General features: G+C 34.7%; 2 protein-coding genes across 3 annotated transcripts in view; one reads left to right on the plus strand and one right to left on the minus strand.

Moving 5' to 3' along the window:
* The window catches only part of LOC117122102 (prickle planar cell polarity protein 3-A-like), a 29,203-nt gene extending 15,325 nt beyond the window's left edge, over positions 1-13,878 (plus strand). For both annotated transcript variants that reach the window (XM_033267577.1, XM_033267576.1), the window contains exons 4-6: positions 5,973-6,224; positions 7,898-8,101; positions 8,678-13,878. In XM_033267577.1, the coding sequence (XP_033123468.1) occupies positions 5,973-6,224; positions 7,898-8,101; positions 8,678-10,240 (2,019 nt within the window). In that variant the 3' untranslated portion in view covers positions 10,241-13,878. The remainder of the gene's footprint in view (positions 1-5,972; positions 6,225-7,897; positions 8,102-8,677) is intronic.
* An 873-nt stretch (positions 13,879-14,751) lies between these two features.
* On the minus strand, positions 14,752-19,318 carry LOC117122103 (aminomethyltransferase, mitochondrial-like). Its single transcript, XM_033267578.1, has 8 exons — positions 19,056-19,318; positions 18,568-18,787; positions 17,994-18,154; positions 17,168-17,249; positions 16,742-16,887; positions 16,095-16,281; positions 15,869-15,985; positions 14,752-15,615 (listed from the first exon to the last, which is right to left on the minus strand). Exons 1-8 carry the CDS (start codon positions 19,197-19,199, stop codon positions 15,398-15,400), a joined length of 1,275 nt encoding a protein of 424 aa, XP_033123469.1. The 5' UTR covers positions 19,200-19,318; the 3' UTR covers positions 14,752-15,397.
* Between the last annotated feature and the right edge of the window lie 130 nt (positions 19,319-19,448).

A 19,448-nucleotide genomic window follows, 5' to 3' on the forward strand; every position in this document is an offset into this window, starting at 1 on the left:
CCACACATTCCCAAAAATAACATCCTGGAGTACAGTATAAAAAAAAGGGTACAATCAAAATTCCTACTGAACAGAATATTAGAGGTGAATATAGAGATTCAAATGATTCAATGCATGATAGCCAATAGAATACAGTACTGTATATAAAATTTGCATAAATTGATGATGATTACTGATAAACAGTAAGAAAATTGTGCTCAGGAACATGGTATTATCCTGTAGTGTAATAGTAGTGGAAGCAAAAATATGACATTGACATTGTTGAATTATGAGGCCTGCACATTTTGGAATCAATCATTTGACCACATATTGATGCATGGAATTGAGAGTCATAGTCATACGTTAATTACCAATTGCAACAGGATCAGTTTCCACACCTTTGTGCAATTACCTCCTGATGACATCAAGTTCCTTAATGATGCGATGCAGTGACGATGGCTTCTAGGAAAATGAGTCTTTGAATTGTTTTTAATCTGACAATTAAGTCTGGAATCCAAATTTGTTAAAAGGAAACCTCCATAGTGGAAGATGACATGAAAGTGTTGTTGCTTTGTATAGAGAAGCAGATAGTACCATAGTTCATTCATTCATTCATTCAATTTATGTAATCATTCAGTTCTGTATTATTTCTCATACAGCACAGTATAGCATACTGTAAATTATAAACAGTAACACTAAACAATGTGGTAATATCAAATACCTATGCGTGTCAAATTTCATCTTAATTTTTTTTTTAAATTGGAAAATATTCTCATACTTGATTGGTGACAGTACACTTACTTGCCTGGATCTGTTTCATGTTTCCTTAAGAACACCTGTCCAAAAAAGAAATGTTTTGTTTACAGAATAAAATAAATTGTTTTGCCAAAGGGCAGATTGAGAAACATTATTGCAATATGAAAACAAGTCAAACCCACACTCTCAAAGGTTATATAGTACCTTAATCAAATTCTGTATTTTTTTTTGTTTATTTAGCATACATGCAATCCCTCCCTTCTCTGGATATTAATATTCAGAACATGTACTGAATTATTGATTAGTGTAGCATCAACCTTTTGGCTATGCTTCTAATATTTATCGTCAGACTGTCTAGCATCTTAACCCCCAGACTACTAGTAATTGCATGCTGTTATATGCCATTGGCTTTGCCTGTTTTTAATGTCTATTTTGATTTGGTTTAATGATTGATATATTTTTGGCAATTTGGCATGTTATCTTCTATGTATTTCCAGAGAGGTGATTAGCACCTCCCTTGATACATTCCAGTAATACAGTTTACAAATTATAGCATTGTATGTGCTCTCGGTGAAGGATTACAAAAATAATTAACACTAAATCATACACTTAAGAATTAAATAAGATTTTTATGCGTAAATTGTGTAAATGTATAATTCAATTTTTATTAGCTTTCAACTAGTGTATTTATCTTTTTGCTGACAATATCTTTAAGTATTCCTATTGAGTAACATCTTGTACATATTATATCTACATTGTAGAAATTCACAATAAATATTGCGAATTGTACAGTAGCTGGGAAACGTCGCCAGAGAAGAATAGCCTAGAACCAAATTTCACGATACATTTGCAGTTCTGTTCAACGAAAATTAACTTTGAGAAGTATAGGGTAACAGTGACTCCACTGCATGATGCACTTGGTTGTCCACTGGCATAGTGTAGGTTCATATTCATTAGGTCAGTTCATTTTCTGTGGTTACGATGTTACTGTACATTGATCAAATATTTACTTTTCTTTGTAGGACATGGGGTTCAGTACTTCAGGCTTGCTTGGTAGCTTTTAGTTCAAATATTTATGAATCAAATCACATTTACAGTATTTTAAGTAACATGCTACTGTAGGTACAGTATGTATTGGATTAACTTGTGAGTATCTGTGTCTCAAATCCCTTATCTAAATTTTGTATTGATTTATTTTCAAAGCAGAGATCATAAGTTAATGATATTATTGTCCATCGCTAAGCAACTAGCATTAACATTGTCAATGTCAGATCTGATAATTTATGATATTGACTATTATTACACTTGAACATTGTTGTAGTTAGGACACTCTATTTGAACATATTTTAATCACCATAGAGATCATAGAAGACCGTAATAAGTTCAATATCTGACTAGTCATGAACCTGTTTACAACTAACTGATGACATTTTGAAAATTTAATTTATTGATTACTCGGTATTACACAGTACGTTTAATGAAAAAAAATTGCAATACCAGAGATACAGCATACTAGACATACATTGTGCAGAACTCGCAAACATTTTTTTGAAGGGTCTTGCGCCAAACACAACCCCATTCCCCAAGCTCTCCCGTAAATATGCCGCTGCATCACTTGCATGGAAGATTTTGCAATGTCTTTAATAGAAACCTGTTTAATTCACGTTGTCCTATGCTGGAAAACTAAATTTCAACGGTTGGCTTCACATTGAGAATTTAATGAAGCTTGATATCGTGTAAATCATGGTCGTGACTACCAATTGGCCTGTTCACAAGACATTCCAAAGAACATCATTAAAAGACCATTAGGAAAAAATGACCAAAATAACATGCTTCTTTCCCAGCAACTATTTTTTTGTTAACAATAGATTATTATAATATTACTTACACTACAGACAAAAAGATATGACACTTAGTTTATCCAACTCCTCTCTTTGTGAGCATTAGAGGACGCGACGTCTGTTGATTGCAGGTGTCAATCTTAACAGTGCGCGTCCTGACATTGCGTTCTCCATAAAATAGCGTCGGCTGAAAATCTTTGTTCACAGTGAGTGCCTGTCTAAAGCCTGTCTATTACTATTATAGCTAAAATATAAAGGGATAGAAATACTTCATTAAAATAGCAGTTATACTGTAGTTAGTAAATATAGTAGTGATAGACTATAGAAATTGGTAAAATATTTTGAACCTTCCTTAGCATAATTGTATTTGTAATACAGCTATATTGAACAAAATTGAGCATAATGACAATATATGTGCTGTTTATGTGGCATTTGTGTGAATGCAGACATACATTAGACTAGGATATTTGGCTGTAGACTGTCCATCTTGCACCTTAAGGAATTCATATTCATTACTCATGAAAGCACATTTCAGACAATAATGACCAGTGACTCAACTTCTCATTGCTTACAGTACACTTCTAATTACCATATTGAATGCCCAGCGGAACCTATAAAACACGTTTTTAATACCAAGTAGTATGCTAATTATTCAGAATGTAGCCTATGTTTAATGTGGGTCTTTTCTGTGTAGCATTAAAAAATAATGATAAGAATATCTTCTGTTAATTCTGGATTTATACTGTGTACAGTAGTGCCTCACAGTGTCACAACCCGAGCCTCTAGGCGCCTAACAACAAGATAGAGAGAAAATAGAACCATAAATGTAACATTACTTATCCAACATATTTGGGTTTTAGTTTAGTTGGATTTATTTTAACAATTAATTAACTAATATTAGAATATAACCTAAAAACTACAATTTTAATATTAATAAATATTATTAAAACTCATAAAAATATTCAAGAACATCATTGAAGAGCTGTTTTCAAGTTTCTTTTGGAACTACTGTAGGCATCAGAGGAAGTAGACTACATGTTGTGTTTCATACATTGGGTACCAGAATTAGGATTGGTCTCTCATCCAAGTGGTTAGCCTGGTTCTCACAAGAGCCCTAGTATCCGGATCAGGAGCTAACTGTTAGCACCTGCGTGAGAACACCCGATCGGTTAACAGTATCCGGATACCGCTAACGGTTAGCAAGCGCTATCGGTTAGCAAGTTGAGGGCATTTCTATCATCAACCAATCACACGTACGCGTTTACAATTTTAAGTTTCTTATTGGCCAGTGATTCGATCATCATATTGTTGGTATCCGGATCAGGATTTTCTCGCATGGACGCACGGCAGCTACCGGTTAGCAGGATCCGAATCCTGCTAACCGTTAGCTGCCGTGTGAGAACATGGCCAGAATGTTCATGGTAGGCCTTCCTAACATTAGGGGGCTTTCAATTGCGCGACGACGGTAGGACATAGAATGTAATGACGTCACTGAAAGTCATCTGCGCATGCGAGAATTCTGGAATGCAATTTGGCCAAATCTACGTATGCAGAGAACATAGGATGCCAGGTGATTCCGTTCTAGCGTCGCGTTGTCGCACAAATTGATAGCTCCCTACTAACAGTACCGTAACGGGAAAATAAGAAAGAATCTTATACGAAATGCATTATAGGCCACTGTGCCTGAGTGTGTTGTAAAAAATAGGTTAATCATAAACCAAGCCGATAATCGTCTTACTTTACATACAAAAAGGGACAATTTTACACATTTCAACATAATTTGTATTCAAGAGATGTCCTACTTTTTTATATTGGCAATATTTATGTAAATTCAACAAATAAACATTGCATTAATATATGCTATATAGCTAAATTCAATGAATATGTTAGTCTTGAAGTTATGGATCATGAATACAAAAATATGTATTTGATTGGAAGGGGGTGCCCGAAGGTATTCTATGTGTATTGCTTAGGCTTCCATAGACATTTACTAATTGCTACTGTGGAATAACTTAAATACCAGGGTGCTAATACCCACAGGTTTGGCTTAATAAGTCTAATATTTCCGGTGGCATTACATCACCCCCTTAAATTATCTGTTACCTTAATATTTGTGTAGTACAGTATAAAATTCTGTCCATACTATCAAATTTTCTTTGACAAAATACTGTTGTACTGTATGCCCATATATATTCATGATGTGCCTATATATGGTTATATCAGGGAGTTGTTATAGACAACTCCCTGGTTATATCATGACTGTATTAAGGGATTTCATATGATTTGTCAACATTTTATAAACTGGAAAGGGCCTTAGAGCCAGGTTCTTAAAGATCAATGCTTACTTTAAAATGAGTTGTCATGTTGTAAGCTTGTTGGACATACAGTATTCTGTATAATCAGTCACTGCTACTGCAGAGTCTTATCTCGATGTATGATAAACAAGGGACTATCTTAATGGGCAAGGACAACAACAGACTTGAGTACCTCCTGTTCACTGCTCCTTTAGACTTTCACATTACTGTAATTCAGGTTGCGACTTGACAGCAACGCATTCACAACACACCTGCATACATTTGCACTAATTCACACAAATATTCTCATATTTCACTTAAGACATGCATTGCCTTCCTATTGACAAAACACATATTATTTTATTCCTAATTTGTAAAGAAAAATACAACAAATTACCCTACATAATTCAGAATGTTTTGAGACAATCTTTGTTCAGCCAATCAATCCTTAACTTCCTTTCATTCTACTACATTAATACTGAACATACAGAAACTGATCATTCTTTTCTGTTACAGTACATTACTGAAATTTCAAACACATGCATTACATTTTAGGTCAATTTTGACTGCTTTGCTTTGGTCTTGGTGATAACATACAGGTAATGTTTTTAATGTTAGGTTGATGTTTCTGGTATGTATAGGTTTCTGGCAAGGAATAATAATATTATGACATAAAGGTGGTTACATGCAGTGATGTATAATTTATTGATAGTAGTAAAGAAGCCATGAATCATTAAAGTACTAGAGATTTGTATTTCAAATTCCAAACAACTTTAAAGTTCTGGAAAAAGTTGTTCTTTTTCCTCTTTTTTTTATGGTGCTATGAGAACACTGTTCATTCATGTGTGTCTGTTTGTTTGATTGTTTGTTTGCAAAATTGTGCAACAGTAGTGAATGGATCATCATAAAATTAAGTGGGGTGGAATTTATGGGTAGCAAGTTCAAAAGTCAAAGTTAGAGAAATTAAAAAATGACACCTCATCTAATAAATAGGTCATTATAAGACTTAGTAGAATGGTGTAGTGCTCAGAAAATATTTTGGTGATTGAAATACTTTAATGCAAGGAATAAATTTCAATATCAGTCTCTAATTCTTCTATAGGTCCACCAGTACATGTGCTCACTGCCAGAGGAGAAGAGGCCTTTTGTCAACAGTTCCGGTGAGAAATATCGTATCCGCTCCTTACTACAGCAGCTGCCCCCACATGACAATGAAATGCGTTACTGTAATGGATTAAGTGAGGAAGAGAAGAAAGAGTTGCGTCTGTTCAGTTCACAGAGAAAGCGAGAAGCTCTCGGTAGGGGAACAGCACGGCCGCTACCACTCACTCTAGCAGGGTGTGTCTGTTACCAGGTAATGCAGTACTCATGAGAACATTTTTGGGGAGTTTTTCTCCCACTGGTTCAAGGTTTGATAGGATTTGATATAATGACTAACCCACAGTTCTTCTAAGATCATCATCACGTTTTACCAAATCTCGCCATTTTTCGCAATCTTTTGTATGACAGTGTATGTTAGACACATGTAGAAATTTCTTGGTTTCTCTTCAAATATTACTCAGCCATGTTGTTTTCAGTCCTCCTTGTGGTTTTCAAACTTTGCTACTAAGATATGGGTATATTATACTGAAATTATTTATATTGTTAATCGGTCAAGAAAAATATTGAATTTACACACAAATAAAGTTGACATGACTGATTCTAAAGTGTAATATTATGGAGACATTCTTATTGTAATGAAAATGCAACTTAATTCTGTGATTTAAATGAGTCAGTATTTTGTGTTTTATATAAATACTTATTTTGTTGAAGAATATAGAATCCTTACATTTTTTGTATTTTATTCAGAAAGAAAGTCGTTTACAATTATGCATGGAAATATTTTCCCTGGGGCAGGCATTTTGATTATATATTGGCTTCTGTTATAGCAATCACTCCCCACAGGTCTATATGATATTAGCTCATAATGACACTGACCTTCATGGCCTCATTACTTTTATCATAAATACTGTATGCATGAGCTGGGTTTTTATACAAATATTATTTCTCCAGACCATAAAGTTACAATATAACCAAATTGTTATATTTAAGTTCAATATACTATATATGTTACATTTTAATCTATCAGTAGATTTAAAGTGTATATGACACATCTGTGCCAAGTAACACATTTGTTCCAAGTGCAGCAGTACTGTACTTTGATATTGGTATCAGTTTGCAATCATATACTTTAGTTTCAAACTTTGGTGTCCAATTTCTGTTACATTTACAACAGTGTGGCTTAACTGCAGATTAAAGATGAATGGATTTATGGTTAGGTAAATGGATAGCATTATCATATATCACAGAAAATTATTGATAGAAATTGATATGTAACTCCAATTTCAATCTCAAAATTACAATCAATATGCGAGTAGAATTTGTTGTAACCATTTGAAATGGATGATCCATCGATGAAAGCTGATCCTGGAGCGGATGCAGTGGGGGTACAGACAATGCGATCGCACCCCCTTAAATTGTATTAAGAAAAATAATTCTTGTATTGTATTGTTGATATGGACATAGTGTATGCCTAGTACCGATAAGATTTTTAAGGTACTGTATGAGGGGGCAATTTCCGGGCACCTGGAGATCCACATTTTCAAAATGTTCTCACCTCACCCCCAACCATGGTGTAGTTAAGGTGGTGTCGACTCGCACGCACCCCCTACTGCCAAATCTTGCATCCGCGCCAGTGATCATTAGGGACCCTTGATGCTCTATAACCAAGCCTTTTTATGTGGCTTTGGGACACATAATCTATGTAAACCAAATCTCTTTATGAGGCTTAGAGTCGAGAGCTGTTTATGTGTGACCCACTGTGCGCTTCATTTGGTTTGGGAAGCAGATGTTTTGATTTTGGGAAATTCCTCAATTTTTGCCAGGACTGAACTTAAATTTTTGAAAGATGAGCATTCAAACCACCAAGCCACACCTCCACTCTTAAGGTACCTGATCTAATGGTACTTATGTTTTGTATTTTAACAGTGCGGTGGTGGAATCCATGGTGGTGAGATTGCTGTTTTTGCTTCACGCGCTGGACATAATGCATGTTGGCATCCAGCTTGTTTCATCTGTTGTGTATGCACTGAACTCCTGGTGGATCTGATCTATTTCTATCGAGATGGAAAGCTGTACTGTGGCAGACACCATTCAGAATCATTGAAGCCAAGATGCTGTGCTTGTGATGAGGTAAAAGAACTTAGTGGGTCAAAATGGCTTATGTACATGTTCATAATAAGTGGCAAAGACAAGCCAAACCAGTCACTCCTCTCAAAAATTTATTTTTAGTTATTATTGAAGGGTTAAACAGTAAAATGAGAGCTATAAAATGGTAAAAGAACCATTTAAATCCGACGTTCTGCTACACAAAGTTACATGAGTTTAAACATACAGCTGTTTAAAGAACAATATTTGAGAAATCATCCTTCAAAGTTTACAATTTCGGGCATTTCTCAGGCAGAAACCATTACCAAATAGTTAAAAAATGTTGTTTTAACATTGAAAATGGAGAAAATAATAACGTAGTATGATATATAGATATATAGAGGTTAGTTTAGTGCAGTAAAATAGATTTCAAAGATTTTGACATTCCAGCATGTTTTGGCCATTATCTCTGAAACATGATTTGCAACAAGTGTCTGGTTTGGCTTGCCTTTGCCACACATCACTTCACATGAACAGACAAAGCATACCCATACCACACACACCCACATTTTGAGGTCTTATTAGATGTTATAATGTCTTATTTTGTATTTTCACATTTAGATTATCTTTGCTGAGGAGTGTACTGAAGCAGAAGGCCGAAGCTGGCACATAAAGCATTTCTGCTGCTTTGAGTGCGACAAAAAACTTGGTGGTGAACGGTACATCATGCGAGCAGGACGTCCATATTGTTGTGACTGTTTTGAGTCAATGTTCTCGGAGTATTGTGACACATGCGGTGAGCCTGTTGGTGTCGATCAGGGCCAGATGTCTCATGAGGGACAACATTGGCATGCAACAGAGAAGTGCTTTAAATGCTACACATGTGGGGTCACGTTACTTGGACGACCGTTCCTTCCAAAACACGGACTCATTTACTGTAGCAGCTCTTGCAGTCGTGGAGAGATCCTGAAAAAGAGCGGCACTCAGTCAGATCATGAAAGCAAAACTCAGGATTTGCGAACAAGTCGTAGTAGGAAGCCAATTCATGTTAATGATGTGATTCTCGATCAGATTATATCAGCAACTGATGATGAACAGACTGTAAGAAGTGTCCAGAATTCCAGTAGACTCTCTAGAACATCTTTGCCAGACCTCCGTAAATCATCCAAGGAGGAGGAGCGAAGGAGAAACAGTTTTGGTCCTGCAGACAGGAGAGAGGACAGCTACAGAAATTTGTCAGCTTCTGATCGTAGACGGAGTGGATCGTCTCAGAGTCTCGGTGGGAGACCATCCTCCTCCAGACATGATCCATGGGCGGAAAGGTTTAGTCAACCAAAGAATTATGAATTACGAAGGAACAATGAAATGAGAACTGCCACAAATACTGTTGGCGGAGCAAGACCACCTCCACAAGAAAGGAAAAGAGGTGATGGACTGCCAGTGTATCCAAGTACTAAGGAACAAAGGATCAATTCACCACAGGATCAGAAGTTGAATGGAAGTTGGCATCCTCCAGGACACCCTGGAAATCAAATGCCGCTGCCGCCACCACCACCGTCATCAAATGATGAAGATCGAAGAATGGAGAGGAGGCAAGAAGATGTATATTCACGAAATGGTAGAAGATCTGACACAAGGTCGTATGACAACAGAAGGCCAGATGAACGACAAATGCAGCCTACAAGACAAGACGATCGGAGGATGGACAGTAGACGACCAAAGGATATGTGGGTGGAGGATGCTCGACCAGAAGACTGGCGCTTAGAGGAGAATTGCCCACTTGAACGGGGTAATGGTAATGGGCATCAAAGAAATGGGAGACAATCGGATAACGGCAGGAATGGGGGCTCAAGGAAAGGGAAAACACCTCCTCCACGTCACCGCATGCCATTTGAGAGGGAACAACCACAGTACCGTTCTGAACGTACATCTCGAAAACTGAAAAAGACTTATTCAGATAATACATTTGAAAAGCAACTCAAAGATTACATCAAGGGAGAATACATGAGTTCTTCATCATCTGAAGAGGATGATGATTACTTCAGAGAGGTTCATCGCAGCCGACAACCGCGCATTGCCTACGTTGATTATCAATCTTCCTCCAGACAGCGATCAAAATCTCTTCAGTCGAGGTCATTACCCAGCAGGAAAGCCTCTCGTAAGAAAAAATGCATAATTTCTTGAGGTGGTTCATCAAAGGTTCATGGCATCATCCTCATAATAGCGCATAAATCTTCTTGTCAAACAAAACATCATGATTGCAAATACTATAAGACTCCTTAAGACACAAGAGCATTAATCAAGCCTTAAGTAACTATTTAGAATAATACACAGGAAACTCATAATCATCTTGAAGAATCAATTGCAATGAAGCTTTTTGATGCTTGATAAAATAATACATAAATGAACTTTTATCTTCTTAAATATATAAAATAATATATAGACACATATTGGAATACTTAATAGTGATATTGTGACTGAATTGTAAGCCTGGTATATTTCATTTGTACACTAGAATTCTTTCTAGGAAGGTAATTGATTTTAATCATTCTTGGCATCTATTTTCCTATATAGGTCCTGCCATTTACAGTATTGTATTTATTACCTCAAATTTTACTGTCTAATGCTGTGTCCACACTGTCAATATTTGGTGACAAATGTGTATGATAATGTCAAATCATATGTAGGTCACACAAAAGTTTATAGAGAGGACAGCCCTTAAAGCTCAGTCTATACTATCAAAATTTTCTTTAAAAAAAACTGTTGTATGCCCATATATAGTCACAGTGTGCCTATATATGGTCATGATGTGATGTCATCAGTGACTATATTTAGTAATGTCACATTTTTTTATAATTAAAATTTGATAGTCTGGACAGGGCTTAAGGTCTACGCTGGCCATAAACTATCAGATATAGATATCAGATTCAATGTTTATCAGACTTTGATGATACTTGTTTCAGACATTAGTCAGGTAAATTGTATGTCTTTCCACACTCTACTTCATAATACTTAGTCTGATCATACACTGACAAGAATATCTGATTTATACCCGATTTGGGACACTAAATCTCTACCACTACAGTTAGTGCTTTACAATGCGTTTAATTCTTATTGCATTGCATTCTTCTAGTACCATAGTTTGTTGAAAGTTAAGAACCACTATGCAAAGTTGGTCAGGCTAAAATGAAGACATTCCTATTTAGGTACTTAATGTTCCTTAGTAAAATTGTTAAGCTTATCACAATTTTTTGGTAATTTATTCAATTTTGTATCAAAAACTGTTTCAAATTTTGAATATGTTAGGATAAAATCCAAGTTAAAAATAACTAAATTTTTCTCGGGTTTGTAAGGAGTTATTTCTTGTTGTAATAGGCAGCGGTGTATCTAGAAGTCTTGAAATGGGGAGTGGGGTTCAAGGGGCTCGATGATTAAGTGAAGGTGTGATAGCTCGCAAAAAAAATGATTTTACTATTTTACTTGAGCGTAATTTTTTGGCTTTGAACATTTTCAATAGGGGGTGACATTTTTTGTTGGGGTGGAGGTTGCACCCACTAGTTATGCCACTGATGTTATGATCCAGTGCTACCACATTGGAATAGATATACTGTGCCTTGGCTGAAAGATACTCAGAATTCACTTAATTTGAGGCTGTGAACTTTTAACCTTATGCCCTGTCCAGCCCATCCAATTTTATTTGATAAAAACATGTAAGTAGTCATGATGACATCACATCATGACCATATATAGGCACATCATGACTATATATAGTCTGGATGGGGCTTTATTTGTTGAATAGTATTCATTGATATTGATATTTAATGCGCATCCATCATCTTGAATTCCATTGATTTGATTGATTGATTGACAGGACTGTCTACCATTCCAGTTCTCACATTATTCCTATTCCACCATATTTAAATTAAGTATTCATTCCATTTCCAATAACAGTTTTACAAACCTTTTAATAATTTTGTTATATTCAAGTCGTTTCCAAACATTTGTAATTAGCATAATTTTAAAATATATTTTATGCATTATGGACCAACTTTTGTTTGTTTTTTTTAACAATTTTTAACCCTATTTTATATTATCAGCAATTTTTTAGATATTTTTAGAGCATTTTATAATTTACATTATTCTTGATAATAATAATTATTTATTAAATTATGTTAAGAAATAAAGAATACTGTACAAATTAACAGTGGTTGTAGTATTATTTGGTTTTTTATTTGCCTTTAAACAGGTTATAAGTCAGCCAAGATTATTTGAAGTAAACACAAGATAATTATTATTTGTTATTTCAAAACATGTATAGTTACCAAACGATATTGATAATGTATATGGTGTAATATAAAGATTCCTATGTAATATAAAGAAGTATAAATGTGATTCAATCGTGTAAATACTCTATTTTGCTTAATGTGTGTGTACCTTTATTGAAATATGAAAGCAAAAGTCTTCTTCATTAATTTCGATATGAGCAGAAATGTATTATTTATTATTGTTTTAAATATTTGTCAGCATTATTATACATATTGCTTTGTGTTGTTGCTATGATTTATTGTAAATAGTTTAAAAAAAAAAAAAAACTTTATTCAGTCAGTTTGATGTGTTAGTAAAGATGCCATCATCATTTGTGTATTCATTATTTTTAGTTCAGTTTATTAGGATTGGACCTATTAACTACTGAAATTCTCAATCAGCTCTGGTATTAGTAACTGAATGATTTATTTTGGCGCCCTCTATTAACCTGCTAAAGCAACGGCTCTCATCAGTTGAATAACAAAATGAATAGCATTTCACTTAAGTGTTTTTCTTTTTAACTTGGAAATAATATCTGAATTTTTATTTTAATCCTATATTTATTTAGATTTTTTTGTGTGGATATATATATGTTGATGAAACACCAAAGAAACTTGACAATTTTATATAACTGATCATCTCAATTGGCTGAAGTGACTTTCCCTTTTTTATATCTTCCTGGAGTAAACAATGCTACAATTTGTAACTGCACAGTATATCAGTCTGCTGACCAAAATGAGTCAAAATTAAAAGTGTATGCTAAGAAGATTTGACCTCAGTTTAAGACTGCTTATGATACTGTATATGTTAGCACTTAAAATGTTCTTCCATTTTCCAGTGGTATCCATTTTATATTCATTCCCTGTGAATTATGTGTGATCAGAATATTGAAAAAACATTTGTTAAAAGATATTTTATTTGCAGAATATGCAAAAAATAATCAACATGTGTTAGGATCTCGTACATTATGTAATTATTCATTAAAATGTTATTTATTATCATGATCGAAATTTAAAATGATGTAATTATATATTTTAATCTGCTTGGTCGATTGGTTAGAGGAAGTTTGTTTACTAACTGATGTGTGGCATTAGTAAGATAATGTAATAATATAATGTTTTCATTATATCGATCTCATCGATTCCACCAGTAAATAAAAATAGTTTACTTATTATATTTTATCCTATGTAAAGTATACTATAGTTAAATCATCATTTTAAGTGTTTACTATTATCAGTGCTTCATTCCATCCCTATAGCTTATCTGCTATTTTATTTTTGATAGCTTAAAACTTAATGTTTGATGTGTTCTGATCATTAGAAAGTATCTTTAATGTTATTGCTAACATAATATTGTGCGGATTGCTACTTGACTTTATGAAGAACTTCAAGTCACTCGTTGGCATTAACAATCGATTTACAGTTATTAATTTTAGTTGATTTATGAATATATTTTGGAGTGATAAATGGGCTCATACATACTAGACACTGATGAATAAAATGATTGAGATTATAAAATAACTTCCATGTGTTTCATTAATTGCAAATTGTTTGAAGCTCATTCCACACTATCAAAATTTATGTGACAAATGTGTATAATGTGCCCATATATGGACATGATGATGTCATATTACATCCAAATATGGGCATACAGTGTGAACAGAGCTAAAAGAAAGGGGAGTAGCTGGTGGAAAGGTTAAAAAAGAATTAAACTTAACAAATACTTAAATAACCTAAGTTGGCTAAGTTAATCCTAGCCAACTTAGGTTATTTATTGTCTCAAGTATTTGTTAAATTATATTTTTGTTTTGCATTCAATTGTTTATGTTACTGGCTGAATAAAGAATGAATAAGTGATTTTGATTTGTCTGATGACCTGAGCCCGTCCTACGTTCTCTGTAAAACGTAGATTCACGGCAATCTGCATCCTAGAAATCAGATGACAACACAAACTCCACATCCTTGCATGTGTAGATGACCTCATATGACATTATTACATTCTAGATCTTGCACAACCGCTGCGCCAACCGCTTCTATGCATACTTTACCAAAGTACAGTACTGTAAACCATGTACAGTAGTAGAATATATTGTATTATATACTGTAAACCAATTTATAGCTTGCAAAGCCACCAGGCTTATAAGGGCTGGAGCTTATCACCAGTTTCAATTAGCGTGATGCTCCCCATAGGTGGAACGCTAGTCCACTGCAGATTACTTCCAGCAATTTGTTGGTACCCATTGATACAGCTGGGTAGACTGAAACAATGTAGACAAAGTGTCTTGCTCAAGGAGACAGGCCAAATACAGTGTGAAAGATTGAAACCTTGTACTGTATTATATATTGAATAATGGAATGCTGACAGGAGAAATAATGGATAAAATTTACTAATTACAGGTATTCATATTTTATTTTCATTTTATAAAATTGTAATTATTTAACAGCAAAAAATAAACAATCCAGTGTGTTCAACATTACAGTATTTGGATTCTCACTACTAACAGACAAAACAATATAAACAATGATTACAGCAGCTCTGTTGTGACCACGTTTTTTGTGAATTGGTTTGCACTTTTAATAAATCCTTTTTTTTTCTTAAATGAGTTTTTGATCGTGTGATTGGTTGTCATGTAACACACAGTGGCCGTACCATCAAGGGGGGCAGGGAGATTAAGCCACTGTGACCAAAAATGGGGGAAACTTTTATAACCGCCAGGAGGATTATCCCCAAGGGTGACCAGGGATTTACCCCTAGACCCAGTAGGACACCGTTGGAAAGCTTAGTCTTACTGGGAAACTTCTGGCAACACCACTGATTTGATGGACCATGTGTACAAACTAGTTCTGACACATCCATTATGGGCCTACTAATTGCATTATTTTTATATCTACAAGCTTAAGAATACCAAACATGGTATGACTATCTTCAATCCATTTTGCCCAACCATGCTGTACTTATAACGCAAAATAACTGCTAGCTTTGTTTTGTTATAAATCAATATCTCTGCTAAATAATATATCTGCTTTTTCTCTGCTTTTATTTTCCAGTGTAGTATTTAGCAGGTACAAATGGCATCTTACTGATCTTTGCTTCCACCTGTTTCTTGCGTACTTGTAGCTTGACTTGGGTGCCGTTTTTGGCATACTTAGTTTCTATGTAACCCATTGCAACATTGCACTTAAGCGTTGGAGATGGGCAACCACTGGTCAACTGGCCAACTTGCTCACCTCCCTCATTTAGAATTGGTGTCCCAGCTGTAAAAAAGAAAATAATTGAATCAGTGAATTGAATTAATTATAGGCCTATTTTTATTTTTAATCTGAACAAATGACCAGAATTTCAAACCATATATTTTACTGTGTTTGAATTGAATAAATTGCACCCTCATGCTTACTGGATATGCATTGTAATGATCTGTGTTGAATAATTCCCACGAAAATGCATGATACTGAATTACTGAATAAAAGAAAGCCTACAAGATAAGCTTATATTAAGTAATTAACTTACCCCTGGCTGGTGCTCCATTTGATATCACCCCAACTCTCTTACGGCTTGGCTTTTCTTTTAACTGCTTCAGAATGATCTCAGCACCTGGAAAGTTGGCTTCTTGTCTTCGCCTCTTACCTGAAATTGGAGTAGGGGCAATAGGAATTGAACAGAGTAAGACTTACATAAAATAGAGAAACACTCATAGACCTTTTTCAAAATGGAAGATTTAGTAATACTATAGTACCTATTGTCCACGCCAATGTAGCTTCTACCGGACTGGTTTTCTTATCAATATCGTTACCGTAGAGACAGAGACCAGCCTCTAATCTGAGACTATCCCTTGCCCCAAGACCAGCTAGCTTCACATCCCCTTCGCCTGAATTCAAGAGGGTCTCTGCCAACTGTACAGCTTTGTCATCGGGGACGGATATCTACAAGGTGAATGTTCATTTAAAATTGCATGTTTAAATTTGGATTCAATATTTCAATTAAATTTACTCAAAACCATATTAGCAAATTCTGGAGTGTTAAACTGAACAACCTGTCCCACAAACGTACATGTTTATGTACATTTACGCTGTATTTTTGTGGGACAAAAACGACGAAGGATTAGCTGAAAGGTCCATTGTGTAAGATATACGGTATTTCAAATGTATAAAATTAAAATCAATATCACATTCAATATTCAAGTGCACATAAAAATCTACAAATAACATTCAGATTTAAAAGGTAAAATATCCTTTTCAGGTTTGTCATTGTTTATACATAAGTACCTTATCAAAAACCAAAAGGTGCACTGAATATGTTCAAATAAAATATACAAAAGTGATTCCAAATATATATATACAGTATGGTTTATAATTAACATTAAAAATGAATAATTAATATCACCTCAACTCCATCTTCTCCTGTATATCCACATCTTGTTACCCGGCAATCAGGAATACCAAATACACTCATTACCGCGGTCTTCATGAATGTTAAAGTGGAAAGGTCATATGTCACCCCTGCCTGTAAAACTTTAGCCATGCTGGGTCCTTTATAGAAAAAAAAAAAACCAGACATCAAAATCAGTGATCCTGTGTCGGGTTGCACATTTTGCTGAATTGAGATAATAAAGAACATTTCTTTCATAGTGCAAATTAATCAGTTTGGGGCAAGTCAAAGGACTAAGAGGTAAGGCAGGGGTGCGCTCACTACAGACTTAACATTGGCATTGGAGTCACCCACTTCATTTATGGTTTAAATATTCAGCTTCAATCAGAAATGTTCATCATATTTTTAGCCAATTTACCAAAAATGGTTTAATACCATTACCTTGTAATGCTAAGAGTGATCGATTGGGAATCGTCTCAAAGTTTACATCCCCTCCAGTTGATCGGAACTCTTCTAATTTTGCCTAGAAAAAAGGTTGATTATATTGGTTAAGTATAAGAGGCTTGCCTTCCCAAAACCAACGTATTGTCACGAATTGTAATAAGCATTAGAATGTGTCAGTATTGTATACTTCAGTACAGAGAAGATGTAATACTTTTACTCAGCTTTGGAAGTAGTAAGTCGATTCCAGTAATTGACACAACATTTTAAGCTTATAAGGTGGAGAAACTTAACATTTTAGACATATTTAAGCTTCATAAATGATATATTTTGAATTTTATATCAGACTTATTTAATAACAGATTACCACATAGTTTATCTGATTATTTGAAAATATTTGTCATAGTTATGCAACAAGGTTTAATTACGAATATAATTTAGCCATATCAATCATGTATTTGTTTCAAAACTGAAAAATTACTTTATTCCGAGTATGAAGATTGATGCCTATTTATTTATTTTCATTATTTTATTTATATATTTATTTTATTCTATTTTATTTATTGGGGCTGAGGGGGATAGTTAAGAAAGGGGCCAAGCTCGATTAGACTTGTCTATTTCTTGGTTCCTATTGTATATCATTTGTTTGTTTTTTGCGTATACAATAAAGAAGAAGAATAAGAATTGTACTAAAAAGTCGATTTTCATTTTTGGTCAGTGATCCTGGTTTTTAGGATGGCAACCCTCATATACGTATATTTGTGATATTATAACCTTAATTTTTGTTCGTTTGCATTGCATTCGTCCAGGATAGCCAACCACCTACCTCTATGTGCACTCTGTCCTTATCCGCACAACCTGCATTAAGTACAACATACAGGTTGTCACCAGACACCTTACTAACTATAAGATCATCTATGATACCTCCATTCTCATTGGTTAATACACTTAAAGTGCCACTGTCCTCAACAAGGCTTTCAATGTCACCTGCAAATAAAATAATAGTAGTGGTAGTTGCTGTGGCGATAGTACTCAGTAGCCGTGGTAGCATTACTATTGGATTTATTTGATGTGAACATGAAGGAGAATCCATGAAATACTTCTTTCCAGTGAGGTTTTTCCGGTGGTAACTGGGCATTCTGGGAAACAGTTTTCACTACAGCTATGGATGGAATTGAATCGGGTACAACAGTTAATATATCTCTATGGTTCAGTGCACCCATAGTGGCTACCACCAGTTTAACTTGGTCGAATGAGTTAAACTGCTTTCATAACTGAATTATTAGGTCACTATAAATAGTATTAATAATTAACAAAAAGACTTTTCTTATCTGGCATTCAGGTTTTTAGATTTTTTTATTTGTTTTTCCATAAATATTTCTGAATTTCACAAAACCTACCTACTATTAAACTTTCCATGAACCTAATTCTGTCTTTTCCAAGAACTCTACTTTGCAGCATATGGGAAACATCAAACAGGGCTGCATCGTTGCGGCACTGATGGTGCTCCGCTATCAGACCATCTTTGTACTGAACCGGCATAGACCATCCAGCAAAGTCTACCATCTTAGCACCGTGTGCCACATGAAAGTCATGAAGTGGTGTTTTCTTTAAAAATACCTACAGAATAAGAAAATTCATTCACTCAAATTTAACATTCTAAGCCCTAGCTAGCCTAGTAAAAATTTACAGATGGGAGCAGCTTAAATGAAAATGCATTCCTAGCCCCAGACAACTACAAAAATCTCATTTAAACTTGAGGCCTTTTAGCAATTAATAATAATCACCTCGCTGGACTACCCTAGCTATCTATGCCTTCTAGGCCCTAGTACTAATAAAATAAGAAACAAGTAGGCCTAGCCTAGGCCAAATAGGCTAATGTAGTTACTTCTTGGCTACTCAAGAAGGAGCAATGTTGCTGGAACACTCCACTGCCACTTCTGCTGTTGTTGTTTCGCAGATAATTCAAAACCAATATTGAACTTCGCTGTATAGTGGCAGTTTTGCTTTGAATACTACATATTAAAGCCATAATAAGTGACTTCAGTCTCAGATTTAAATAAGACCCTAACGAAAATGCACGTCTTTAAACTTTTGGCCAGTCAGAAGTCAGGCGTTTCGGCCCATCCATCGCCCTATTGGGAAAAACATCATAGACCTTTCACACCAACTTAAATCAGATAAGATGGAATTTTTAAGTAAACACAACAAAATATATTTATTTTTTAAAAATATATTATATAATTATTTAAATCAATATGATATTTTTTAATATCTAATA

The sequence above is a fragment of the Anneissia japonica genome, unplaced genomic scaffold (genome assembly GCF_011630105.1).
Source record: "Anneissia japonica isolate Jap-2015-1 unplaced genomic scaffold, ASM1163010v1 scaffold288164_len509026_cov199, whole genome shotgun sequence".
NCBI lineage: Eukaryota > Metazoa > Echinodermata > Crinoidea > Comatulida > Comatulidae > Anneissia > Anneissia japonica.